Source organism: Petromyzon marinus, unplaced genomic scaffold, assembly GCF_048934315.1.
Source record: "Petromyzon marinus isolate PM22_M1 ecotype Great Lakes invasive population unplaced genomic scaffold, UKy_Petmar_22M1.pri1.0 PM_Scaffold_174, whole genome shotgun sequence".
In the NCBI taxonomy this organism is placed as follows: Eukaryota; Metazoa; Chordata; class Hyperoartia; order Petromyzontiformes; family Petromyzontidae; genus Petromyzon; species Petromyzon marinus.
The window spans coordinates 96,829-124,510 of record NW_027423140.1 but is presented as its reverse complement, the minus strand read 5'-3'; the positions used below and the strand labels follow the sequence as shown (position 1 = coordinate 124,510).

General features: G+C 48.1%; 1 protein-coding gene and 1 long non-coding RNA gene across 3 annotated transcripts in view; one reads left to right on the top strand and one right to left on the bottom strand.

Annotated features, from left to right (window-relative positions):
* LOC142922793 (uncharacterized) overlaps window positions 1–8,409 on the top strand; it is a 75,782-nt gene extending 67,373 nt beyond the window's left edge. The window contains exons 9-20 of one of the 2 annotated variants that reach the window (XM_076063732.1): window positions 2,018–2,228; window positions 2,544–2,744; window positions 3,011–3,121; window positions 3,296–3,398; window positions 3,972–4,039; window positions 4,269–4,339; window positions 4,802–4,875; window positions 5,130–5,238; window positions 5,555–5,695; window positions 6,249–6,349; window positions 6,500–6,651; window positions 6,850–8,408. In XM_076063732.1, coding sequence (XP_075919847.1) covers window positions 2,018–2,228; window positions 2,544–2,744; window positions 3,011–3,121; window positions 3,296–3,398; window positions 3,972–4,039; window positions 4,269–4,339; window positions 4,802–4,875; window positions 5,130–5,238; window positions 5,555–5,695; window positions 6,249–6,349; window positions 6,500–6,651; window positions 6,850–7,328 — 1,821 coding nt within the window. In that variant the 3' untranslated portion in view covers window positions 7,329–8,408. Of the gene's footprint in view, window positions 1–2,017; window positions 2,229–2,543; window positions 2,745–3,010; window positions 3,399–3,971; window positions 4,040–4,268; window positions 4,340–4,801; window positions 4,876–5,129; window positions 5,239–5,554; window positions 5,696–6,248; window positions 6,350–6,499; window positions 6,652–6,849 lie in introns of both variants that reach the window. The other variant, XM_076063731.1, reaches the window with a different exon arrangement.
* On the bottom strand, window positions 1,044–26,548 carry LOC142922796 (uncharacterized). The gene is made up of 4 exons (XR_012940347.1): window positions 25,800–26,548; window positions 21,685–21,776; window positions 6,844–7,209; window positions 1,044–4,591 (listed from the first exon to the last, which is right to left on the bottom strand). It is a non-coding gene; the product is annotated as an uncharacterized LOC142922796 (long non-coding RNA).
* Between the last annotated feature and the right edge of the window lie 1,134 nt (window positions 26,549–27,682).

Genomic DNA, 27,682 nt, shown 5'->3' with positions numbered 1-27,682 from the left:
AATTAATAATAACGTATAAAAGTTGCGTAATTGCCTGTCACGTGACGGGTATTTTCACGTCGTAAACGATCCAGTGTGTCGTGACTTTGTCGATGACGCCATCTCTGCCGCCTTCCTCCGTTTAATCGACGTCTTCTTTCGTCTGCGACTCTTCTGGCTTCATCTGAATGAACTAAAGTTACGGAATGTGACGTACCGAATGTAATTTTCTCTTCTGAGAGTAATATATAACAAACCTGTAAATAAAGAATGACAATTGTAAATCACCTTCATCGTACTAGCAGCTGTTTGAGTTGCTTTTCTGTCGGGAAGAAAGTAAACTAAATGTTGTAGGAATGATTTCGTTCTACGTATCGACTTACTGGATTCCCTATTGATGTGAATACTAAAAAATAAACTATAAACCGGAAGGACGCGTCGGTGTGTTCACCAATTTTCGCTCAAAACGTGAGCAGAAAGTCGCTTTTACCAAAATGAATTTGAACTCAGTGAGAGGGGTGGCCCTAGACCAGCTGCTGCCAGCAACTGGCAGTGCCCTCGGCCAACCTCGCAATGGGCGCCGCCACCCCCAAACCCCAAGGGCAGATCCAGGCTGAGGTTTCTGGTAAACTGGGAAACATTTTGCCCCGATTTTACGTTTAATGTTTTTAAGCGTATTTTTTTAAACAGAGGCAAAATTATTCGGTTTGTCTGCCCGTCCGTCTGTCCAACCAATACATTATCAGGAATGTTGAGAAATTAATTAAAATTCATAGACCCTCTGTACGTTGCACGGGAATCAAAATGACATCGTCGTTATTTTATTTGTATATTTTTTCCTCGAATTGTTGGCGCCCCAGGCGACCGCCTCGTTCACCTACATGGACGGGTGTCCGCCCCTGTTTAGTTACAATAACTTACTGGATTCTGATTTTATGTGAATTAAAAAAAAGTGACCGTTCATTATTGATCGCAAGGGGAGATGTTGGTGTTCACCAATTGTCACAAATGTTCACCGTAAGTGCGAGCAAAAGCCATCAAAGTGAAACTGCACTGAGTTCAAATTAAAAGCGGATTCTGCTTCTTTATTTCAATTTCTATTCGACGTTCAAAAAATAAATATTGTCACGCACAACTTAACTGAATGGGTTATTTATTATTACTCACTAATAATGGTGCACAAAACGCAAAGATAAAATACAAAAACAGAGGGCAGACGTGGCTCTTATCATAAGAGGCGCTGGTATATTTTTGGAGAAAATGTATCGTTGTGGTAACAACAAACTAATAATTAGTTACATTTTTAATCTAAGCCTTTCGTGAAAATCAAAAGAATTGCATGGGAATCCACGTAGCCAAGCCAGCGTTACCCGCAGCGTGTGTCAGGCGTTCGGCACAGATCATCAAAACTATAAAGTTGACTTTAAAAATAAATAATGAAAACGTTATGTGAGGGTTAATATAAATGAAATAACCCTGTCTTAACTTTTGGGCCAACCTGTATAATTATGTTTATTAAATATATACTGTATGATGAAAGATATAAAATCGACGTTTCAGGCAAGGGGTTTTCTTCAGGGCACATCACATCATGACGTCGTTTGTAAGAGGGTGGCCGAAAAATCAGGACACATCGGGTTATTGTGTTTATTTGAACAAATAACGGAGGGTTATTTCGTTTAATTTTAACAAATGTTAAAAATGAATTCGATTAACATGAATGCACGATTTCTCTTCTGAAATGCATTTAGGAATTCTTTGAAACTACAGATGCCTTCTCTGTAGCATGCATGACAACAAATTGAACTCGTTCATCTTTTGTCAATGGCCGTTCATCATAGAGTATTTTACGAGTTAAAGTGAGATTGGGGTTCCTTTAAAAATACTGTATATATTGACTTCTGAGACATTTTATTGCCCATCGGTTCATGGACTAAAATTGTATTTCTTTTGGTGATAAAACAGTCCCACGTGTGTTGAGATCCCAGTCCAGATGGGAGGAGTAATCGTGTATGTGTTGATTGCGTTGCTGTGGCAGGAACCAACCACGACTGTGGCATGCGGAGGAGAGGGCACCTCGTCCGGTAAAGACCTCACGGTCTTGGCCCCCACCTCGTCCGACGAGGTGCTGGTGGCGGCCGACGAGTGGCTCTGCACGCAACCCAGCTGCCTTCCCCATGGCCGGCCGGAACCCTCCCCGGTGCCAGCCACAAAGAACATCGGCGTGTCTGTGCTGCCTGCACCCCAAGGTGAGTGTGCGGTCACGCGACCTCGTGACCTCTCGTTAGGGTGACAGCCACCAACGCAAGGGCCGCTTTGGAGCCACTGATGTTGCCCTTCACGAGTAACACGGAGAGCTCAAAACACCCAGCAGCCCACATGGCAGGCGAATCATGTTTTGTCGCGAACTTGAGCCTAACACTGAAATGTGGAGCAAAATCTTTGTGGTTAAGAGTAGCAGCACGGGTGCTGGCTGGGGCCACTGAATATCCACGCCAGCCCCATCGGCAGTGCAGCGCTCTGCGATGACGCCGGCTTCCGCCACCACCGTTCCCTTTGTGCAGAGGAGGACGACGGCATTCCGGCGGCACGGCTCTCGCTGTTTGCGCCGGAGCGGCTGAGCCTCAGGTGGGAGAACGACGTGGGCAAGGGTGCCGGCCTGCGCAACCTGGGGAACACCTGCTTCCTCAACGCCACGCTGCAGTGCCTCGCCTACACGCCGCCGCTCGTGAACTACCTGCTGCTGCAAGAGCACTGCAGCACCTGTAAGTACCCCCCTGGCACTCTCGTTTACCTATGGGCTAGGTTATTGTCACGGTTAATTTGGCTGCTATGAATTTCACACTTGATAAGCCACTTCGTTGAGCTATCTTTGTGGTTCAGGTCGCTTCTGAAGAAGCTAATAGCTCAGTGGGCTTTATCTGGTAAAAAAAAAAAGTTTAGTTTTAATTGTCGATTTTTTAAAGTGATTTGTTTACCTTACCAATACTTTGTACTCTTATCGTTTTTTGTATTGTGCCCTCGTTCGCAGGCCAACAGAGCGACTTTTGCCTGATGTGTGTCATGGAGCGTCACATTGTCAGCACGTTCAACAACTCAAAGAGAGTGCTGACACCCAAGGCCATCACTAAAAACATCACGCGTGAGTCCCACAACTACGTTCACACTGCACTCGGAGGAGAAGTTATCCCCGCGATCTTTCGCCATCTGTGTTCCAAGTCCTTTGCACTGCTCCTTTTGACATGTTGGGGAGCTCTAGAAGGATGTCATCAGATCCTGTACCTGTCACTTTGTCCCCATGTCCATTTCTCTGCAGGCATCGCCAAACACCTGCGCATTGGGAGACAGGAAGATGCCCACGAGTTTCTGCGATACGTGGTAGATGCCATGCAAGCCTCATGCCTCCATGGCCACAGCGAGTGAGTACCGCGCGCCAGTCAACTTGCGGCAGTCGTTCTGCAGTTCGGTACCTCACGGCTCCCTCTTGGTTTTCTGCACGATTGTCCTTCGACGTCTGTGAGAAGCTCCTCACACTTTTGTGTGAACACCTGGGAGATGCAGAGGACCGGCCCTGCTGGCACCACGGTTCTTTCACCTTGGCCCTGACGTGGGCCGTCTTTTGTTTGAGCATTTCACATTGCCGATAAATACCGGGGGGTCGATGTCTCGACGTGGGTGGCCCCGTGACATTACTGCTCATGTTGACGGGTGGCACGTGGCACACTGGGCATAACAAAACTGCCGGGCCACAGCACCGCATGTCGGCTGCCAGCTTGCCCCCAGCTCTGTGGCTGTGCCGTGAATGTGGCTGCCCTGTGCAGACGCTACCACGTTTGGTTGCTACAGAGCACGCGTTGCAGTGCTGAAGGGAAAGAGTGAATCGACAGCTCGGGCAATGGTGTAACTCTCACACACGCGTGTGCATCCGGTAAAGGTGCTACTGCTACTGCCGCTGTAACCACCGTGTGGTGTCGTTCTCTGTGACGTGGCAGGCTGGACAGATACACGGAGGCTACCACCCTCATTTACCAGATCTTCGGGGGTTACCTTCGATCACGTGGTGAGTTGTGCGCACTCCTCTACAAACTTGTTAACCGCGAGCAGCAAGCGCATCATCACAGTGTAGACGCGCTCGCGTTGCAGCGTTTGCACTCTCACGCACGTGCCACACGGAATAACCTTTTACCAGTTGGTGAAAAGTACCAATTACCTATGTCAGTGGGAAGCGTGCATTTAGTTTACTAAGTAACATGTGACGTCCCTTCCTAATGTGTGCTTGTGTGTTGCAGTGGAGTGCATGCAGTGCTGCAACCACTCCGACACCTACGACACGTGCCTGGACATTGCACTCCATATTAATGTAAGCAATGAGAAAGCCATCGCTTAACAGTTATACATCTATGTACGGTGCGGAATACGTTAAATGTACATACATCACATACATGAACAACAACCGCCATTCGCCACTAAGTGGCGGTGACGTCACCACGGTGCTTGTGCCAGCCTGAGTGCCTTTTAAGGCCACGTGCAGTGTCGAACGCCCGCTGGCAGGTCACGGGACAAACCATGGGTTGACTGAGATGACTGGCCGATGCACCACCTGTGCCCCCTGCTGTGATCAACATACATAACACACACATACATAAATCAGCCACTTAACATCCAAACACACTGCCAGTAGCATGCGTGATCTCTTTTTTTGCGGTTGTACGATTTCATACGAAATGCGGGTTTTCCGAATTGCCATCACAATATAATTCTGCAGATGTTCATGGAATGCTTCTTAGAGTCCTCATTTGCCTTTCACTCTGTCGGCCAACAGAACTCATCAGATCTTGTGGAGGCGTTTGAGGAGTTTTTTAACAAGGAGACGCTGGACGAATACACCTGCAGAATGTGAGTGGGCATCGTGTGGTGACACCCTGGAATCATTTGTAGCTTCAAAAGTCTGATGATTGAACCAAATTCTAATAAAATATAGTAATAAAAATATAAGTAATACATAAAAAATAACGTCCAATATATAACGTAAATAAGTAACAATTTTTATGTTAAGAAATGAATAAAAAATAACGAACAACAAAAAGTGAGTAGACTTATTGTTTAAAAGTTGGGGAACACGTGCGATGGCTGGCGTTGTTGTCGTGCAGGTGCTGTTGCAAGGGGGAAGCGACGAAGACGATGGCTCTCCACCGCCTGCCCAACGTCCTCACCGTCTCCATCAAGCGGTACAACCTCTACGGCGTCAAGATCAACCGGGTAACGATTCTGCCCCTCCACATCCCTCTAATTAATTTATTTTATTACAGCCCTTGTCAGTTCAACGCTGGAGAAAATGCCTCTCCATGTTGGAATAAGTGCTACGGAAAGACTCGCCCCCCGTCATATGACTGTAGAATTTCCACCACTTGCTCAGGGCTATAAACAGGAGATGAGCACCGTCTTCAACGCTCCAATGAGCGAGACATCACGTCATCACGTTGACGTGTAACTTAGATGGTGCCCATCTCTGCTGCCCACCCCACCACCCCTGCCGTTTCCTCTTCTAACGTTTGTCTCTGTGCGCTGCCTGTAGAACATCACCTACCCGGAGCACCTGGACATGCAACCCTTCACCTCAACGTCTCAGGGCGAGCCGGCAATCTACTCCCTGTACTCGGTGCTGGTGCACAAGGGAGCCGACTCCAACAGCGGCCATTATTATTGCTACAATAAGGTAATTACACTTGTTACCATCAAACAATAACAACGCACATCTGCAATGCACCCATGTTACAAATGTCCAATAGGGAAGAATAAATAGAAGACTTGTTTCTGTTCTTGCGTCTTGATGTACTTATGCAACTTCTACTTACAGTATATATACTTTATTTATTTGTATTTAGTGACTTCCTTAGCATTCCTACACTTTGCACTCCAATCGGTGTTGTATTGATTGTTGTTGTTGTAACTTTCTGACCCGCCTCTACTGGACATCTGTTTAAAAGAGCTTCGTAGATCATCAAATTCTTTCAGCACAAATAATGATTCTGATTCTGATGAAATTGGTCCAAGGCCATCGATGCAATGACATGGTCAGGAAAACCGTTCTGTAACTTCAGCACCATCATAGCAACCGTAGCACCTTCTGCAGCTCTGACGATGGGGTGATGCTCTTTACGAACTTGTTGTCTAGAGTGTATCGTGTCTTGTTATTAATGAACGGAGGAGGTTGGGTGCAGTTGTGTAAACATTGTAACTAAGTGTAGCCATGCTGTGACTGTGCGCAGATCAGCGATGGACAATGGTGCTGTATGAATGACTCCATCGTGCGGCACGTCGACACCAAGGCTGTTATGAACGAGCAGGCCTACATGCTCTTCTATATTCGGTAAGTCGCCTTCTCTCCCGTTCACTTTAACCTGCACTTACAACCGTCCCCCAGACCAGCTCACTGGAAAGATATTGTCTTGTGCGAGCAGCAGTGTCTCCTTTAAAGGCAGGTGTTAACGGTTTGCGACGCGTTGGTGCGTGCATGCAGGTCCCCAGAATTGAACGCGCCGCCAGCGGACAGCTACTGCCCGCTGGAGCACGTCAAGGCGACGTCCCGCTTGTGCCTCAAGCGGCCCCACTCGGCGAAGGGAGACCCCGGACCCTGTCTGTGTACGGCAGCTCTCCTCACCGGCGCGCAAGGTAAAGGATGGATTTGAAACGTCGCCCCGTGTGCGTGGAACTGCCCAGGGAGAATGTACACCCTGACAGCGCATCGTTTTATATTAAGGGAATGGTGAAGTACAGCGATCTTCTTGTTTATACTTCAGACCGATTTTGTTTCATTCACCCAAAGTCGAGTGGTTTGGACTTTAGCGCCATCATCTTCTTTACCTGCAGAAACCCAAGACGTCGAACCGCCCCAACGGGAACAACTGCCGGAGCAACTGCAAGGGCCACGGCAGGAACAGCAGCAGAAGCTACCGGCAACGCCAGACAAGCAACAGCCGCTGCCGCTAGTCCCAGAGCAGCCACCACCACCCCGATCTCACAGCAGCCGCTGCCCTTCCACCAGCAACCACCGCCGGTCCTGCAGCAGCCACCACCACCACCACCGCCGGTCTCGAAGAAGCCGCCGTCAGCACCAGAGGAGCTGCTGCCACCGCGTGTCCCACAGCAGCCAGTCCAACAGCAGCCAGTCCAACAGCAGCCAGTCCAACAGCAGCCACCGCCACCAGTCCCACCACAGCCACCGCCACTCTGGTTGCACAGCAGCCACCACCGGTGCAACAACTGGCACTCGCCCCACCAATAAAAGTCGGTGCTTAAAATCCATGATCGCGTGTCTAACCTTTTGCTTCCGCTCAAATTCAAAATAATTTTGAGAGACATTTTACGAAGGCACCAGGCAGCGGCTCACCATGGCGTCGCCCGCTCCCCAAAATGTACTCATCGCCAGCTCCACCACCAGCCCCTGCGTGTGTTGCAATCGAAACGTCGTACTCTATTATTTAGTTTATTTTCTTTCTACGTGACTTTACCGAAAGAACCAAAGAGTAATTCCTGCAGTCATGAAAGCTTCAAATCAAGTTTTAATCCACGTAGACTTGAAAAACCCAGCACGAAAGCGCTTAAAATCACGCCAGCCATTCTGGGAAACAGGAGCCAAGATCCATGCAGGCGGCACCAACCCATTATGGCTTGGGGTTGCCGTTTATTCCCTGGCCAATCGTCAAGAGAGTTGGCACCAGGAACGTTATTGTGATGGTGACCGTAAAATTAACTGTCTCATTACAAATGAAGACAGAGGTTGTGTCCTCCGCAACGCGAGGCCGGAGTGCGCTCTCAGTGAGGTTGTGCAAGGTATTCCCGTACGGTTCTTGTCTCCGTTAATTAAAAATGCGGGCCTTTTATTTCGCGTTGTGTCGGGGATTTAAAAAGCCACCGCTGTTGCAAAGTATTTATTTATTTATCGAACTGTGAATGCGTCGGCATTTTTTCAACTACATATCTGTTACTTTTTTACGTACGGGGCGTGCACATTTCAATGGACACGCTAACCGTAGCGCCAAGCCGTTACCACGTGAAACGTACGATAAATGAACTTCGCCAAGCACTTTATTTCCATCTTCCATGATGCCTCCAGAAACAGCGGTTTCTGAACTCGTGAATGTAGATCGGTGACACTTCGGTCTCCTCGGAGTTTTTATCGATTGTACAAAAGCAGCTCAAAGTGTGGGAAGGGAAAGCGAGATTAATGTTTTCCAGAGATTTTGTCTACCTCGTTTTGTATTTGCACTTGACATCAATATATACTTGTCGTGACAAAACTGGTCTCGCTTCCATTTCTTACTTTGCCATCGCAGTGTGCGTGTGTGTCTTTGTGTGTGGGTGTATGTGTGTGTTTGTGTTTGTTTACGTGTGTTTATGTGTGTATGTATGTGTGTATGCAGGTGCGTGTGCTCGCTAACAGCACTTGCCCAAACAGCTTGTTTTGGCTATACGGGGGATCTTTGTCTTTGTATGTCTGTGTGTTGATGGGTGTGTACGTGTTTGTGTATATGAATGCGTGTGTGTGTATGTCTAATTACATTTTTCGGTCGTAGTTTAGTGGTAGTTAATTGAAGGTGGAGGGGTTACCAGCCCCTCGCACCCGTCCAGAGCCCTCATTTAGCCGCTGTGTTGGTCACAGACGCCATAAGGGGAAAGGGCCAATTGGAATTGGCCCTCTCCCTCACAGCACCGACCACGACAGCGTTGCCGCAGAAGTACACTTGTATACACGTGCACTTGTTGTATTTCTCTGAAATGTTTGTGGGAAAGAGGTCAAGACCACGTTGCTGACCTAATTAAATGTTGAATATAAAAAGTGGATAAAAGGTAATGGTACAGCCCCTGCGGTTGTTCACGCCACTGCCGGCAAATGGGGCCTCCACGAGCGGGAGCTCCAGAGAGCGCCAGTGAGGGTCATTGGTCTACTTCTCCACATTGGTCAGGACGGCTTGGAAGAGAAGGTCGTCAAATATAAAGTTAGATTTACCTGCCGCTTACAACATTTGACCGTAACGCGTTCGGTGGAGACACGCTTCTTGCTGGGCTCAAATGCAGGGCGGCGTGTGAAGAAAAACGGGGCCCAGAGAATGTTGACTCCAGCACTGGGGGGGTGCCGGTACACTGGGACACTGCTGTGGGTGTGGTTACTCAATCGCCCAGCCACGTGGAGGAGTAGCCCTGATATGAAACGCAACGCCATCGTCTCACCTAATCAACCCGTTCACAAGTGAAGCGGTGGCCCGGCCGCTAGCGCACACTGACCACTGCCAGCTAAGTTCGATTCCCGGCCACGGCTAACGTCGGTGCTGAGTGACATCTGAACAAATCTCTGGGCTGCCTCACCTTCACACCAACTCATACTGACCAGCGTGGTGAAGTATGATCAAACACCCACCCCCCATTTACTGACACAGTGGGGGGCTCTTACCTCCGCTGTGGATTGACAGAGGGCCGCTGTCTATGCTGAGCCCCACGCCAGTATAATCGCAGCATCCCTCTGCAACAGCTCTGCAGTGACACCTGAAGGCACACAAACAACACAAGTGGGTGGCCAGGTGCAGGGAGGGTGACATCCTCATTCAATGAATAAAAAACGAAAAGGAACCCGCCACGGATATTCACCAAGCGGCAATGAGAGCGTCGTGGCGATGCTGCTGCTGTCAGAAACCCGCCGCACGATGCAGTGCGGACACGAGTTGACAATTTCAACCCCACACATCCGTTATTTTTCTTGTCAACACCCTCAGCATTAAATTAACATTGCAGAGTTTTATAGTTGAACATTCAATGATCGTCCTACACTAAGTGGTCATTTAATTATCGTTTTATGAGTCATGCATTTTAACAACGCAAATATGTAATCGCTACAGCTATTGAGATAGCTATTTTGGAATTCTGCTAAATCCAAGAAAAGTAACAATCGCAAATTCTGCATTTTTTAAGTAATGGTTTGATAATGATATCGCACAGTTAATGATGCAACTACTGGCACAGGGCAACCGCGGCTCGAGTGTGAACGCCTTCACTATGAGAGGGGTCACCCTGCAGGGTTGAGTAGAGATCACTATCCCACCCTGTATAGCAGGGGTGTCCAAACTACCGCCCGCGGGCCAACTGCGGCCCGCCATCCAAGAAAACATTTGCTCAGGGTCACCAGAAATGCCGGAACTGAAGAGACGCAAGATTGCAAGCGAGTGCAGAAAATTTCAGACTTGGTGGAAAAATGAATTTTTTTTCATAGAAACCAAGGGGAAGTGTGTTTGTTTGATTTGTAATGAGAGTGTTGCCGTGATGAAAGAGTACAATGTACGACGGCATTATGAAACGAAACATCAGACCTTCACGTCCTACACTGGCGCCGAGCGGAGAGAGAAGGTAAAGCAAATGGCAAGCTAGCCTGCTAACGTAGCAGCAGGGTTTTTTTTCCGTGCTAACAAAGCTCAAGAAAATGCAACAATAGCCAGCAATGAAGTAGCTCAACTCATTGCCCTACACGGGAAACCTTTCTCAGACGGTGACTTCATCAAACAGTGCCTCACTAAAGTCGTGGGAATGTGCCTGAAGAAAATGCAGGATTTCAACGATGTTAGTACGTCCAGAAATAAGGTTGTGCGGCGAATTGAAGACTTGTCGGCTAACTTAAAACAGCAAGTGTCAGATAAAGCTTGTGCTTTCGATTTTTACTCGATTGCATGTGATGATGAGAGCACAGATGCCACGGACACTGCACGGCTGTTAATTTTTTTGCGGGGAGTTGATGAGAATTTTTGCATTACGGAGGAACTGCTTGATCTTCGGAGTCTAAAGGGGACAACAACTGGGAAGGACATGTTTTGAAGCTGTGTCAGATTCAATTAACCAGGCTGGACTTAAATGGGACAAGCTGTGTGGAATTACAACGGATGGGGCTCCAGCAATGCCAGGCGAGCGCAAAGGAATGGCTTCTATGGTGAGTGCCAAGGTGCAGGAGAGCGGAGGTGAGGCTGTTAAAATGCACTGTATCATCTATCAAGAAGCCCTCTGTGCCAAGATAATCCAGCTTGGCGATGTGATGAACACAGTTGTGAAAAATGTCAACAAAATTTATGGCCCGAGGGCTTTACCACAGAGAATTGCAAGCGTTCCTCTCTGATGTCGATGCTGAATACGGGGACCTACTCTACCATTCTCAAGTGCGCTGGCTCAGTCGCGGCTCCGTGCTGCAGCGGTTTTATTCCCTGAGATCAAATATCGACAAGTTGTTGAAAGAAAAGGGCAGACCTCTCCATGAGATCAGTGACCCTTTGTGGTTGGCAGGCCTGGCTTTTTTAGTTGATCTCACTGATCATCTCAACACCCCGAACAAGAGACTACAAGGCAAAGAGCAGCTGGTACCACAGCTGTATGTGCACATGAAAGCATTCCGTGCGAAGCTCCGTCTCCTCGAGTCACAACTGTGCAACTTCAATGTAGCGCACTTCCCCACGCTGACCGAAATCAATGCGCATTTCCAAATGCTAAGCTCTCTGCAAAAATGGGAGAATGTGTCTGTGATCACATCTCTCATGACAGAATTCAGTCAGCGCTTCCAAGATTTTTCTGTTATTGAGAAGGAAATCACACTGTTTGTGGCTCCGTTTTCAATGGATGCGAAAGAAGTGGAGGAGAGTCTGCAATTAGAACTGATCGAAATTCAGTGTGATGATTCTCTGAAGAATCAGCATCAGCTTCTCTCCCTACCTGACTTCTACCGGAGATTGGAAAAGGCCAAGTTTCCTCTGATGAGACGCCATGCAAAACGAATGATGAGTCTGTTCGGCAAAACATACATATGTGAGCAGACATTCTGTCTGTTAACGCTGAACAAAAGCAGGCTGAGAACCAGAACGACCGACAGCCATCTCCGTGACGTCCTTCGCATCTCAACCACCAAACTTACTCCTGACCTGCCAGCTATCCTTCACACCAAAGCGCAGCATCACTGCTCCCATTGAGCGTAACATTCTTCCCATTACAGGTGAGTTAAAAATATACACACCGTTTTCATTTGTTAATAAGCCCAATTACTTAATAAATTCAGTCAATTAAAGTTGATGACAATTTTTTTAACAAACGTTAGTTGATGTGTTAACAAGCCCAATAATTTATTTGTGTAATAAGCTTGAAATATCCACATCCCCTATTTCTCTTCTTGTCTCTCCCTTCATATGGACAATGAAGGGGGATCAGCACCCTAAGAACCAATCTGAGGCTGTCACTGAGAGAATGACCTGCCAACCTTTTTGTAAAAAATTAAATTAAAATCTACTAATGAAGAGCTATGATGGAGGCTTTTTTTCTTCAAACATGTTCAATAATCAAACGTAATTTACCTGCATTTGATTGATTTTGACAATATTAGTGCATGAGAAGTGAGGCAGTATACCTCACGTCTAGTGAGTGGCCCAATCCTTCGTATATTTTTCTGTATGTGGCCCTCGGGAAAAAAAGTTTGGACACCCCTGCTGTATAGAGTAGTCAACGCGTGTTTAATACTGAGTACTACTCAGCGCACACGGCGGCAAGAGCGCCCTTTATGAATGGAATCGGTCATCATTGACGGATGTTGGGGTCGTTGAGTAAACAGCCAAAGAGGGTGACGAGAAGTGGCACAGATGGGTAGCGCGCCACGCTACGAACCGGCTCCACCCGAGTTCAATTCCTGTCCAGGGCTAACAACGACACGACTGGCGAGCGATGTCAGGGGTGGTTGCCCGCTACCTTCACCGACCAGCATCGAGCACCCGTGGTGGGATATGGTCAAAGAACCACAATGGTGGGAAGGCCTTCATCCAGCAGTGGATTGACCGTGGGCAGTAAAAAGTAAAGTGTTGCTTTGTAGCTAATAGCCCCAGGGTCACACAGTTCCACTCGATATTCAGCTCGGGTTGGAGCAAACATTCGGGTCAGACGGCCAGTTGAGAGGGTCGCACGCATCTTCAATGGAGCCTCCATCAAGGCATTATTGTATTTCCCGATGGGCCAGAGCAGCAACTGATGCCACCCAAAGGTGACGAAACCTTTGAACGTAGCGGCCGTCACGTAATTCACTTTCATCGACCATATCGAGATGAGCACTGCAGTCAGGATCACGACAGATGTTCTGTGTGCGTGGAGTGGTGGTGTTGTTATTTTTACTATTTTTATTTATTTTAAGCACCTAAGTCCCACTGAGCTACATAGCGCTTTTATAAGAAGCGACCTGGCCACAGATGATAGCTCAACAAAGTGGCTTATCGTGTGGACATTTAGAGCAGCCAAATATTCGAAACACGTCGATTCTCAATGTGGAATGGAAACACCGCAGCACCCGGAGCAAAAATCCACGCGACCCCGGGGAGAGAGACACCGCAGACTCCAAATATACAGCAGCAGGCGGCGTCGGGGTCGGGATCGAACCCACGACCTCCTGCACACCGGGCGAGGTAGTTAACATCTCCTAGCCACCGTGGCGACCCGAAGCCTTCATCCAGCAGTGGACTGCCAACACGGCACGGCATCATTGCGGGTCTACAAAGGTACCTGGTTGGAGGATGTGGAGCCGAGTGGACTTGCCGATGAGCGGTACCGGCAGTGTCAAGATCGGCCTCTGTGGAGGAGGAGGAGGCTCGTGAGGGACGCTCCCGGGCAGTTGGAGGCAGTCGCCCTCCAGCAACAACGACGACGACGACGGAGGGGCAAAGGAGCGACGCTCACAACAACGAGCGGAGAGGCAGGCGGATAAAATGCGGCGAGTTGGCACAGCTGGTGGCGTCTGCCAGCCATCTCGAGTCCGTCAACCCATGGCACCTGCAGGGTTCTGTCCCGTGACCTCCTGTCAGCGAGCATTCGACACTTCGCGTGGCCTAAGAGTGCACCTAGCCTGGCACAAACGCCGCGGGGACGTCACCGCCACTTAGTGGCGAATGGTGACGGCTGTTGTTGTTGTCGATGCCGCTTCTGTGGACTGTCCTACTGTACGTTGACTTCGATGATTTTCCGTGAGGGAGGTGGGACCAGTGATGGACGAGTCCATAGTTGGTGTTTGACAGGGGGCGAGGGAGTTTGACTTGGACGGACCAGTCCATGTTGGGAGTTGTTTAGAGGGGGGAGGGGATTTGTTCTCTCCTGGGCCACGTGACCTCGTGGTGTGAATGCCCTCTCTGTCTCCACGTGACATGGGGAAGAGGAGGATAGGGAGCCCGGGAACGTGACAGCTGTAGCAGCGACGAGGCTGTCCGCCTGTGCCACTCACTCACATGTACACTCACCTGCACGCTCACCTATACACTCACCTGTACACTCACCTGTGACACTCACCTGTGACACTCACTCACCTGTACACTCACCTGTGACACTCACCTGTGACACTCACCTGTGACACTCACACACATGTACACTCGCCTCCACGCTCACTCACTTGTACACTCACTCACTTGTACACTCACTCACTTGTACACTCGCCGTTTGTTCGTTCGTTCGTGGGTGTTTGTGACGCGGTTTTTTTTGTGTTCGTTTGACGGTACAGGGGAGGGGTAAGGGGTGGGGTGGGGGTGGTTGTGTTTAAAGTTCACAAAACTCGTGCATGTTCTTAAAAGGGGCCGCGCGGCCTCCGATCGATGTTCACAACTTTCCTTCAGTGTCGGGGTCAACTTGGCTACGCATCGTGTATTTAAAATATTGTACTCTCTAACACAATTACGCTCGGATGCTCCTGTATATTGGAAAAGGCGTTCACGAGATATAGATCACATTGTAACTTTGATGATGATGATGATGATTTAAACGATCTCTTTATTTTTCAGTTATTGGAAGAAAAACATAAGGAATGTACACCGGCCGCTAATTTTGAAGATGCACGTGACTACGATTCCATTCTGAAATCATGGAGATCATCATCGAGATGATCATGGAGATCACCATCGAGATAATCATGGAAATTATGATGGAAATGATCTTGGAGATCATCATGGAGATGACCATCGAGATGATCATGGAGATGACCATCGAGATGATCGTGGAAATGATCATGGAGATGATTATGGAGATGACCATCGAGATGATTATGGAGATAATCATGCAGATGACCATTGAGATGACCATCGAGATGATCGTGGAGATGATTATGGAGATGACCATCGAGATTATCTTCGATATGATCATGGAGATGACTATGGAGATAACCACGGCGATGACCATCGAGATGATTATGGAGATGAACATGGAGATAACCATCGAGATGATCATGGAGATGATCACGGAGATGATCATGGAGATGATATTGGAGATGACCATCGAGTTGACCATCGAGATGACCATGCAGATGACCAATGAGATGACCACCGAGATGACATCAAGATAATCATAGAAATGACCATGGAGATGCCCATGGAGATGACCATCGATATGATCATGGAGATGACCATGGAGATGACCATCGATATGATCATGGAGATGACCATGGAGATGCCCATCGATATGATCATGGAGATGACCATGGAGATGCCCATCGATATGATCATGGAGATGACCATGGAGATGACCATCGAGATGAGCATGGAGATGACCATCGAGATGACCATCGAGATGATCGTGGAGATGATCGTGGAGATGATCATGGAGATGACCATCGAGATGATTATGGAGATGACCATGGAGATGCCCATCGAGATGATCATCAACATGATCATTGAGATGATTATGGAGATGACCATCGAGATGATTATGGAGATGACCATGGAGATGACCATCGAGATGATTGTGGAGATGATCATGGAGATGATTATGGAGATGACCATCGAGATGATTATGTAGATGCCCTTCCAAAACCGGCGTTTTCTCTCATCTGTGTTTTGTACGTAATCTTTTTCGAATAAAAAGTACACACGCGTCCCGCAGAGTCTGTCGTTGTTGTGGTGGCTGACACGGTCGCATCGCAAGGCTCCTGTTGCTCACTCCTCCTTGATGGTCATTCCCAGGCGTGGCAGGACACTGCTGTTTGGCTGTCACGAGTCGTGGAACCAATTCTGAATTCACGGGCAATTTATTTTTAACACGCGAGGAGAGGACGCCGCTTTCTACACGGACCAGGCGTCGGCAGCCAAATAACACGACGGCCCATTGTTTTTTTCTAATTTGGTATATTATATTGAAAAATATCTATCTAAATTTCAAGAGCCACCATGCCACGTGAATACGAGACGGTGGGTCCTTAATAAATAACGTCACGCAGCGGTCGCTTAAAGAGCCGCAGGTTTGCCCGACCCCTGACGTAGACGAATATGACCTCGCAACTCCCTTGCATGGAAGAAAACGAGCAATACACGTTCCCAGAAAGGCTTTCAAGAGGGGGACACACGAATGTTGACGGCTGATCCCCCATTACAGGGGGGCAACATCAGAGACTTCTGCACGGTGTAGCCAACGCTCCCCTCGCCAACACGCGGAGACAGGGAAGGGTTCCAGTCAATTGTTTCCACCTTCATTGTCACACACAGCTCCCTCCTTCACAGCTCTCTCCTCTTCATCCACAGCTCTATCCTGCCTAAGGGCCCTCGTAATGACATTGGCGTTAATCGTATGTTTCGGTGGAATTTATCCGAATGAAGTGAAATCCTGACTCTAAAATGTGTGCACACATTTGATGGGTGCAGTCATTGTTAGCTGGGCCAAAGCCATCCACTCGTTAAACTCGAGAACCCGGTTCAATCACACGCAGTGGTTGCAGCCCTCACTCCAACCCAGGGTGTCACCACTCATGCAAGGTGGAAAACTGTTGTCACATCTGGGGTGGAGTACCTATTTTCTACCTCACTGCACTTGATAGAATTCAACATAAAGCAGGGTGATTGATGATCCAGCACTCATTGAGTTTCTGTTGGAACTTGCTCACCTGCCCCAAATGGACATCTGTGAAAACGAGCTTCATGGCTCATCGGATTCCTCCAGTCTAAATAAAGATTCTGATTGACTCTGGCTTCTTGCTCACCGGTGGTCAGTCACCTCCATATCACTCTTCTGTCACTCCTATCATGGTTACTATTCCCCTGAATTTCACTTCTTAATTCCTCCAATTCCTCCTCCCATGCTGAGAGGTCTTGGTCTACCAGCCCAACTCACAAACCCCCCCCCCACCGACACACGATCAGATCAAAGATAGCTCCGCCTCGGGAGGAGGAGCCAAGGAGGAGAGAGATTTTTGGCATAAAAAGGAGCTGTTTCAGCATTGAATTCAACTCATCAGCCCTCGGGGCCAGCTCAACAGAAGAAGACTCATCTCAACTCATCTCAGCAGAAGACCCGCTCAACTCGTCTCAGCAGAAGACCAGCCATCACCGACGCCGGAGACGCCTCTACAAACTCGCCGAATTGGCGACCCGCTGCCGCTGTTAGCGGCCAGCGCCACCACGAGCGAATCGTGAGCCTGCAATCTACAACCGCCGACGACGGAGCACCAGCGTGCCAGCTGCTCGCAAACGCACTGCGCGCATTACCTACCGTCCGCGTACAATCGCGCCGCTGCGGGCGTGCTTCTAGCGTCATCTACCGGACGGTCATCGCAACTACAACAACGTATCAACTCGTTCACCAACGTCCACCGAGTCCGAACCAACAACTGAAAGAAGAATCAACTGATACGTGTGATACACTGCCCCCCACTACACGACAAACCAGACGTCTGCTTGACGCAAAGAATCTATTCCGAACATTGGCCTACTCTTTCACCACTCATACCATTCAACACACACACACGGGTCATTAACAAAAGCCTAAAACCTCAAGCCATTGAACCATCCGTGATTGTGGAAACATCGCAACGACCGAGTGAATAATCCGTGGTTTTTAAGAGTGTTCATAATTGTCCTCTTTAATATTTTGTTGGGGCTGTACTTCTAACCGCATAAATTACCAACTGACCCATTAATAAGGATTAATTCGTGGCACCTCACCACGGAGCGCCGCTCGCGCGGGTAAAGAGCGTATTCAACCGGTTCCCTGTCAGGGGTCTGGCCACAATTAATTAAAAGATTGGCCCGAGATAAGGATCTCAAAGGGAAACATCGCCACCCATTGAGTTGCGTTGAGAAAGTCGATTAGAAATACTTGAGTCGTTCGTTAATATTTTTCTTTCTCCATAATCTTGCTGGTATCCATGAATGAAATAACGAATTCAAACGCATATTTGTGCCTTCAAGAATAATACTGGTTGGAGTGCCCTTTCAACGAGTAGCGTTGCATAATAATCAGTCATCCTATTGTTAACAACGTGACAATAATTGCATTAAAGGCCGCGCATGATCAATGACCGAATGCTGTGTTGTGTGACAATGCAAGTGACGAAAACATTGCGGCCATTGAGTGGTGTTGATAAGGCAATTAGAAGTATTTCAGTCGAACGCTTTAATTGCATAATCGTTATGAATCAATGAACGAACATCGACGTGGTACTGTGCTGACGATTTCAAGCATAATAACTTCGCATATCAGGATGTGTTAAGGATTGGATACGAATCAAAGACCGAGTGCCGTGTTGTGTAACAATTCAAGTATACGAGTTTGCATGTTATAAGGTTAAGGTTTTGATAGAATAGTTCGCATGTTTTTAATCTCTCTCTCAACAACCGATCGATTGCGTTACGCGTCGGGAATTAACCACAGGTGCCGTTATCAAAGTGAAACAACGCAATCGTGATGGTATCATGTTAACGCTGTGTTGAAATTCCAAAATCTCGAGATTGAGTTTTCATATTATCCAAAAATTAAAGTTAGCTAGAAAATAAAATTGATTAAAGCAGAAGGTTTGTGTGTGATTCTTCCTGAAATTCTGCGTAATATTGTTCTGCGTATGAGATCTGAACCTTGAGGGGACCTATCACCACACATAATCCATAACACACATAATTCATAATGTTCAATCGAGAGTAATCGTATCCTTATCAATAATACGGAATTAAAGAGCAGAGTCGAATCGACTCTCTCATTTACGCTCACAACGCCTGCGTCACTGCATACGATTAATCGCGTTGTTCCAATTAATAACCAAACCTCGTCACCGAGGCTCGACCGCATAATCCATAACGACCTGGATTATCATAACCACACCCACTCGCATAAATGAATACGATTATCTCTCGAATCAGCATAATTTATGCGCATAATTACACCAATTAACATATTTCGGATAAATTATGCAAATTTCAAATTTAATTTAATTTGCATTATTTTCATAAATTTTCATAACACCTATATATGCAACAAAGGGCCTGCCACAAATGAACCAGAATGAATTGCTGATCTCGTCAAGGAGCATAAACAATCACGCGAACTCCGACCATCCTCGCAGCAGCGGCTTTTGGCTGAGCCATCGAACAAAGACGGTCACCGCATCGCGCGGTTTCAGATGCGCTTCTGTGGCCGTCTGGAACGCTCTAGGAAGCCACTGGGAGCTATGTACTTTTAAATCTAGATGACAAACTAAATTTCTTTAGAACTGCTTTTTGTGTTTACTTTGTTGGCTACGTACGCCGCGAAATAAGTTCAACATACATTCGAAGCCCCCTGGGGGTTCGTTATTGGTGCCACAGCATCTGGTGGTACGTGCCAGCGCTGGACTCGGCTTTCCCCCCCTGGCGGCTGCACTTGTGTATCTACTTGACCTCGCTCGAGTTCAAACACTCGCCTTCTCACTCTAAAGCCGGTTCAGTTGTTTCCTTTAACCCCACCGCGTATTCGTTGACAGTTGTGTTCAGTTACACAACGTGACCACGGGGTGGCGCTATATGCTAGAGCGCCGTACCTCTAATGCACACGTGTGCACACTCACGATAAAGAGGTACACACGCACCAACACCGACCAACTCTAACATCGATAACGACCGTCGTTCGCTAATAAGTGACAGTAACATTACCACATAGTACATAGTTCATAGTTCATAGTTTATTTATTTGGTATAGCCCTGTGAGCCATTCGGCTCTTGAATCGGGTGCAACCGCAACAAACAAAAAAATATGAACAAGAAAACATCTTAAAGTGATTATGTGACTGTGCAAACAGAAAATACAGGAAAAAAATATCAAAATATTCCTGAAATAGCACCGTACACCAACGCTGTGTGCAAAAATCCCAGTGGGATGCAAGTCAAATAACAACAAACAACAACAACCACAAGACAACTAAGATTAAAGCCATCAGTCTAACTCCGTACTACAATAAACAAAAACATGGCCAAAACAAAAAAAACTTTTCGAAAATCACCTAAATAAAAGCGCCAAGCCGTTACCACGTGAAACGTACGATACATGATGAACTTCGCCAAGCACTTTATTTCCATCTTCCATGATGCCTCCAGAAACAGCGGTTTCTGAACTCGTGAATGTAGATCGGTGACACTTCGGTCTCCTCGGGGTTTTTATCGTTTGTACAAAAGCAGCTCAAAGTGTGGGAAGGGAAAGCGAGATTAATGTTTTCCAGAGATTTTGTCTACCTCGTTTTGTATTTGCACTTGACATCAATATATACTTGTCGTGACAAAACTGGTCTCGCTTCCATTTCTTACTTTGCCATCGCAGTGTGTGTGTGTGTCTTTGTGTGTGGGTGTATGTGTGTGTTTGTGTTTGTTTACGTGTGTTTATGTGTGTATGTATGTGTGTATGCAGGTGCGTGTGCTCGCTAACAGCACTTGCCCAAACAGCTTGTTTTGGCTATACGGGGGATCTTTGTCTTTGTATGTCTGTGTGTTGATGGGTGTGTACGTGTTTGTGTGTGTGAATGCGTGTGTGTGTATGTCTAATTACATTTTTCGGTCGTAGTTTAGTGGTAGTTAATTGAAGGTGGAGGGGTTACCAGCGCCTCGCACCCGTCCAGAGCCCTCATTTAGCCGCTGTGATGGTCACAGACGCCATAAGGGGAAAGGGCCAATTGGAATTGGCCCTCTCCCCCACAGCACCGACCACGACAGCGTTGCCACAGAAGTACACTTGTATACACGTGCACTTGTTGTATTTCTCAGAAATGTTTGTGGGAAAGAGGTCAAGACCACGTTGCTGACCTAATTAAATGTTGACTATAAAAAGTGGATAAAAGGTAATGGTACAGCCCCTGCGGTTGTTCACGCCACTGCCGGCAAATGGGGCCTCCACGAGCAGGAGCTCCAGAGAGCGCCAGTGAGGGTCATTGGTCTACTTCTCCACATTGGTCAGGACGGCTTGGAAGAGAAGGTCGTCAAATATAAAGTTAGATTTACCTGCCGCTTACAACATTTGACCGTAACGCGTTCGGTGGAGACACGCTTCTTGCTGGGCTCAAATGCAGGGCGGCGTGTGAAGAAAAACGGGGCCCAGAGAATGTTGACTCCAGCACTGGAGGGGTGCCGGTACACTGGGACACTGCTGTGGGTGTGGTTACTCAATCACCCAGCCACGTGGAGGAGTAGCCACTGCTATGAAACGCAACGCCATCGTCTCACCTAATCAACCCGTTCACAAGTGAAGCGGTGGCCCGGCCGCTAGCGCACACTGACCACTGCCAGCTAAGTTCGATTCCCGGCCACGGCTAACGTCGGTGCTGAGTGACATCTGAACAAATCTCTGGGCTGCCTCACCTTCACACCAACTCATACTGACCAGCGTGGTGAAGTATGATCAAACACCCACCCCCCATTTACTGACACAGTGGGGGGCTCTTACCTCCGCTGTGGATTGACAGAGGGCCGCCGTCTATGCTGAGCCCCACGCCAGTATAATCGCAGCATCCCTCTGCAATAGCTCTGCAGTGACACCTGAAGGCACACAAACAACACAAGTGGGTGGCCAGGTGCAGGGAGGGTGACATCCTCATTCAATGAATAAAAAACGAAAAGGAACCCGCCACGGATATTCACCAAGCGGCAATGAGAGCGTCGTGGCGATGCTGCTGCTGTCAGAAACCCGCCGCACGATGCAGTGCGGACACGAGTTGACAATTTCAACCCCACACATCCGTTATTTTTCTTGTCAACACCCTCAGCATTAAATTAACATTGCAGAGTTTTATAGTTGAACATTCAATGATCGTCCTACACTAAGTGGTCATTTAATTATCGTTTTATGAGTCATGCATTTTAACAACGCAAATATGTAATTGCTACAGCTATTGAGATAGCTATTTTGGAATTCTGCTAAATCCAAGAAAAGTAACAATCGCAAATTCTGCATTTTTTAAGTAATGGTTTGATAATGATATCGCACAGTTAATGATGCAACTACTGGCACAGGGCAACCGTGGCTCGAGTGTGAACGCCTTCACTATGAGAGGGGTCACCCTGCAGGGTTAAGTAGAGATCACTATCCCACCCTGTATAGCAGGGGTGTCCAAACTACGGCCCGCGGGCCAACTGCGGCCCGCCATCCAAGAAAACATTTGCTCAGGGTCACCAGAAATGCCGGAACTGAAGAGACGCAAGATTGCAAGCGAGTGCAGAAAATTTCAGACTTGGTGGAAAAATGAATTTTTTTTCATAGAAACCAAGGGGAAGTGTGTTTGTTTGATTTGTAATGAGAGTGTTGCCGTGATGAAAGAGTACAATGTACGACGGCATTATGAAACGAAACATCAGACCTTCACGTCCTACACTGGCGCCGAGCGGAGAGAGAAGGTAAAGCAAATGGCAAGCTAGCCTGCTAACGTAGCAGCAGGGTTTTTTTTCCGTGCTAACAAAGCTCAAGAAAATGCAACAATAGCCAGCAATGAAGTAGCTCAACTCATTGCCCTACACGGGAAACCTTTCTCAGACGGTGACTTCATCAAACAGTGCCTCACTAAAGTCGTGGGAATGTGCCTGAAGAAAATGCAGGATTTCAACGATGTTAGTACGTCCAGAAATAAGGTTGTGCGGCGAATTGAAGACTTGTCGGCTAACTTAAAACAGCAAGTGTCAGATAAAGCTTGTGCTTTCGATTTTTACTCGATTGCATGTGATGATGAGAGCACAGATGCCACGGACACTGCACGGCTGTTAATTTTTTTGCGGGGAGTTGATGAGAATTTTTGCATTACGGAGGAACTGCTTGATCTTCGGAGTCTAAAGGGGACAACAACTGGGAAGGACATGTTTTGAAGCTGTGTCAGATTCAATTAACCAGGCTGGACTTAAATGGGACAAGCTGTGTGGAATTACAACGGATGGGGCTCCAGCAATGCCAGGCGAGCGCAAAGGAATGGCTTCTATGGTGAGTGCCAAGGTGCAGGAGAGCGGAGGTGAGGCTGTTAAAATGCACTGTATCATCTATCAAGAAGCCCTCTGTGCCAAGATAATCCAGCTTGGCGATGTGATGAACACAGTTGTGAAAAATGTCAACAAAATTTATGGCCCGAGGGCTTTACCACAGAGAATTGCAAGCGTTCCTCTCTGATGTCGATGCTGAATACGGGGACCTACTCTACCATTCTCAAGTGCGCTGGCTCAGTCGCGGCTCCGTGCTGCAGCGGTTTTATTCCCTGAGATCAAATATCGACAAGTTGTTGAAAGAAAAGGGCAGACCTCTCCATGAGATCAGTGACCCTTTGTGGTTGGCAGGCCTGGCTTTTTTAGTTGATCTCACTGATCATCTCAACACCCCGAACAAGAGACTACAAGGCAAAGAGCAGCTGGTACCACAGCTGTATGTGCACATGAAAGCATTCCGTGCGAAGCTCCGTCTCCTCGAGTCACAACTGTGCAACTTCAATGTAGCGCACTTCCCCACGCTGACCGAAATCAATGCGCATTTCCAAATGCTAAGCTCTCTGCAAAAATGGGAGAATGTGTCTGTGATCACATCTCTCATGACAGAATTCAGTCAGCGCTTCCAAGATTTTTCTGTTATTGAGAAGGAAATCACACTGTTTGTGGCTCCGTTTTCAATGGATGCGAAAGAAGTGGAGGAGAGTCTGCAATTAGAACTGATCGAAATTCAGTGTGATGATTCTCTGAAGAATCAGCATCAGCTTCTCTCCCTACCTGACTTCTACCGGAGATTGGAAAAGGCCAAGTTTCCTCTGATGAGACGCCATGCAAAACGAATGATGAGTCTGTTCGGCAAAACATACATATGTGAGCAGACATTCTCTCTGTTAACGCTGAACAAAAGCAGGCTGAGAACCAGAACGACCGACAGCCATCTCCGTGACGTCCTTCGCATCTCAACCACCAAACTTACTCCTGACCTGCCAGCTATCCTTCACACCAAAGCGCAGCATCACTGCTCCCACTGAGCGTAACATTCTTCCCATTACAGGTGAGTTAAAAATATACACGCCGTTTTCATTTGTTAATAAGCCCAATTACTTAATAAATTAAGTCAATTAAAGTTGATGACAATTTTTTTAACAAACGTTAGTTGATGTGTTAACAAGCCCAATAATTTATTTGTGTAATAAGCTTGAAATATCCACATCCCCTATTTCTCTTCTTGTCTCTCCCTTCATATGGACAATGAAGGGAGATCAGCACCCTAAGAACCAATCTGAGGCTGTCACTGAGAGAATGACCTGCCAACCTTTTTGTAAAAAATAAAATTAAAATCTACTAATGAAGAGCTATGATGGAGGCTTTTTTTCTTCAAACATGTTCAATAATCAAACGTCATTTACCTGCATTTGATTGATTTTTACAATATTAATGCATGAGAAGTGAGGCAGTATACCTCACGTCTAGTGAGTGGCCCAATCCTTCGTATATTTTTCTGTATGTGGCCATCGGGAAAAAAAGTTTGGACACCCCTGCAGTATAGAGCAGTCAACGCGTGTTTAATACTGAGTACTACTCAGCACACACGGCGGCAAGAGCGCACTTTATGAATGGAATCGGTCATCATTGACGGATGTTGGGGTCGTTGAGTAAACAGCCAAAGAGGGTGACGAGAAGTGGCACAGATGGGTAGCGCGCCACGCTACGAACCGGCTCCACCCGAGTTCAATTCCTGTCCAGGGCTAACAACGACACGACTGGCGAGCGATGTCAGGGCTGGTTGCCCGCTACCTTCACCGACCAGCATCGAGCACCCGTGGTGGGATATGGTCAAAGAATCACAATGGTGGGGAGGCCTTTATCCAGCAGTGGATTCACCGTGGGCAGTAAAAAATAAAGTATTGCTTTGTAGCTAATAGCCCCAGGGTCACACAGTTCCACTCGATATTCAGCTCGGGTTGGACCGAACATTCGGGTCAGACGGCCAGTTGAGAGGGTCGCACGCATCTTCAATGGAGCCTCCATCAAGGCATTATTGTATTTCCCGATGGGCCAGAGCAGCAACTGATGCCACCCAAAGGTGACGAAACCTTTGAACGTAGAGGCCGTCACGTAATTCACTTTCATCGACCATATCGAGATGAGCACTGCAGTCAGGATCACGACAGATGTTCTGTGTGCGTGGAGTGGTGGTGTTGTTATTTTTACTATTTTTATTTATTGTAACCACCTAAGTCACACTGAGCTACATAGCGCTTTTATAAGAAGCGACCTGGCCACAGATGATAGCTCAACAAAGTGGCTTATCGTGTGGACATTTAGAGCAGCCAAATATTGGAAACACGTCGATTCTCAATGTGGAATGGAAACACCGCAGCACCCGGAGCAAAAATCCACGCGACCCCGGGGAGAGAGACACCGCAGACTCCAAATATACAGCAGCAGCAGCAGGCGTCGGGGTCGGGATCGAACCCACGACCTCCTGCACACCGGGCGAGGTAGTTAACATCTCCTAGCCACCGTGGTGACCCGAAGCCTTCATCCAGCAGTGGACTGCCAACACGGCACGGCATCATTGCGGGTCTACAAAGGTACCTGGTTGGAGGATGTGGAGCCGAGTGGACTTGCCGATGAGCGGTACCGGCAGTGTCAAGATCGGCCTCTGTGGAGGAGGCTCGTGAGGGACGCTCCCAGGCAGTTGGAGGCAGTCGCCCTCCAGCAACAACGACGACGGAGGGGCAAAGGAGCGACGCTCACAACAACGAGCGGAGAGGCGGGCGGCTAAAATGCGGCGAGTTGGCACAGCTGGTGGCGTCTGCCAGCCATCTCGAGTCCGTCAACCCATGGCACCTGCAGGGTTCTGTCCCGTGACCTCCTGTCAGCGAGCATTCGACACTTCGCGTGGCCTAAGAGTGCACCTAGCCTGGCACAAACGCCGTGGGGACGTCACCGCCACTTAGTGGCGAATGGTGACGGCTGTTGTTGTTGTCGATGCCGCTTCTGTGGACTGTCCTACTGTACGTTGACTTCGATGATTTTCCGTGAGGGAGGTGGGACCAGTGATGGACGAGTCCATAGTTGGTGTTTGACAGGGGGCGAGGGAGTTTGACTTGGACGGACGAGTCCATGTTGGGAGTTGGTTTAGAGGGGGGGGGGATTTGTTCTCTCCTGGGCCACGTGACCTCGTGGTGTGAATGCCCTCTCTCTCTCTCTGTCTCCACGTGACATGGGGAAGAGGAGGATAGGGAGCCCGGGAACGTGACAGCTGTAGCAGCGACGAGGCTGTCCGCCTGTACGTGACAGCTGTAGCAGCGACGAGGCTGTCCGCCTGTACGTGACAGCTGTAGCAGCGACGAGGCTGTCCGCCAGTGGGTCGCTGCTGCTGCGCGAGTCCCAGGCGCGCTACGAGGAGCTGGAGCGCGCCAGCTGCTGTGCCCCCTCTGCCTGGAGATGTCCTCCAAGCCCGTGGTTATCCTGCCCTGCCAGCACAACCCGTGCCGCAAGTGCGCCAACGACGCGTTCCAGGTGCTCGCCCGCACGCTCACCTGTACACTCATCTGTACACTCACCTGTACACTCACTCACATGTACACTCACCTGTGACACTCACCTGTACACTCACCTGTGACACTCACCTGTACACTCACTCACCTGTGCACTCACCTGTACACTCACCTGTACACTCACCTGTGACACTCACCTGTGACACTCACTCACATGTACAGTCACCTGCACGCTCACCTGTACACTCACCTGTACACTCACCTGTGACACTCACTCACATGTACACTCACCTGCACGCTCACCTGTACACTCACCTGCACTCCCGCCTGAACACTCGCCTCCACGCTCACTCACTTGTACACTCACTCACTTGTACACTCACTCACTTGTACACTCACTCACTTGTACACTCACTCACTTGTACACTCGCCGTTTGTTCGTTCGTTCGTGGGTGTTTTTGACGCGTGATCATGGAGATGACTATGGAGATGACCATGGCGATGACCATCGAGATGATTATGGAGATGAACATGGAGATAACCATCGAGATGACCTTCGAGATGATCATCGATATGATCATTGAGATGATTATGGAGATGACCATCGAGATGATTATGGAGATGCCCTTCCAAAACCGGCGTGTTCTCTCATATGTGTTTTGTACATAATCTTTTTCGAATAAAAAGTACACACGTGTCCCGCAGAGTCTGTCGTCGTGGTGGTGGCTGACACGGTCGCATCGCAAGGCTCCTGTTGCTCACTCCTCCTTGATGGTCATTCCCAGGCGTGGCAGCACGCTGCTGTTTGACCGTCACGAGTCGTGGAACCAATTCTGAATTCATGGGCAATTTATTTTTAACACGCGAGGAGAGGACGCCGCTTTCTACACGGACCAGGCGTCGGCAGCCAAAATAACAAGACGGCCCGTTGTTTTTTTCTAATTTGGTATATTATATTGAAAAACATCTATCTAA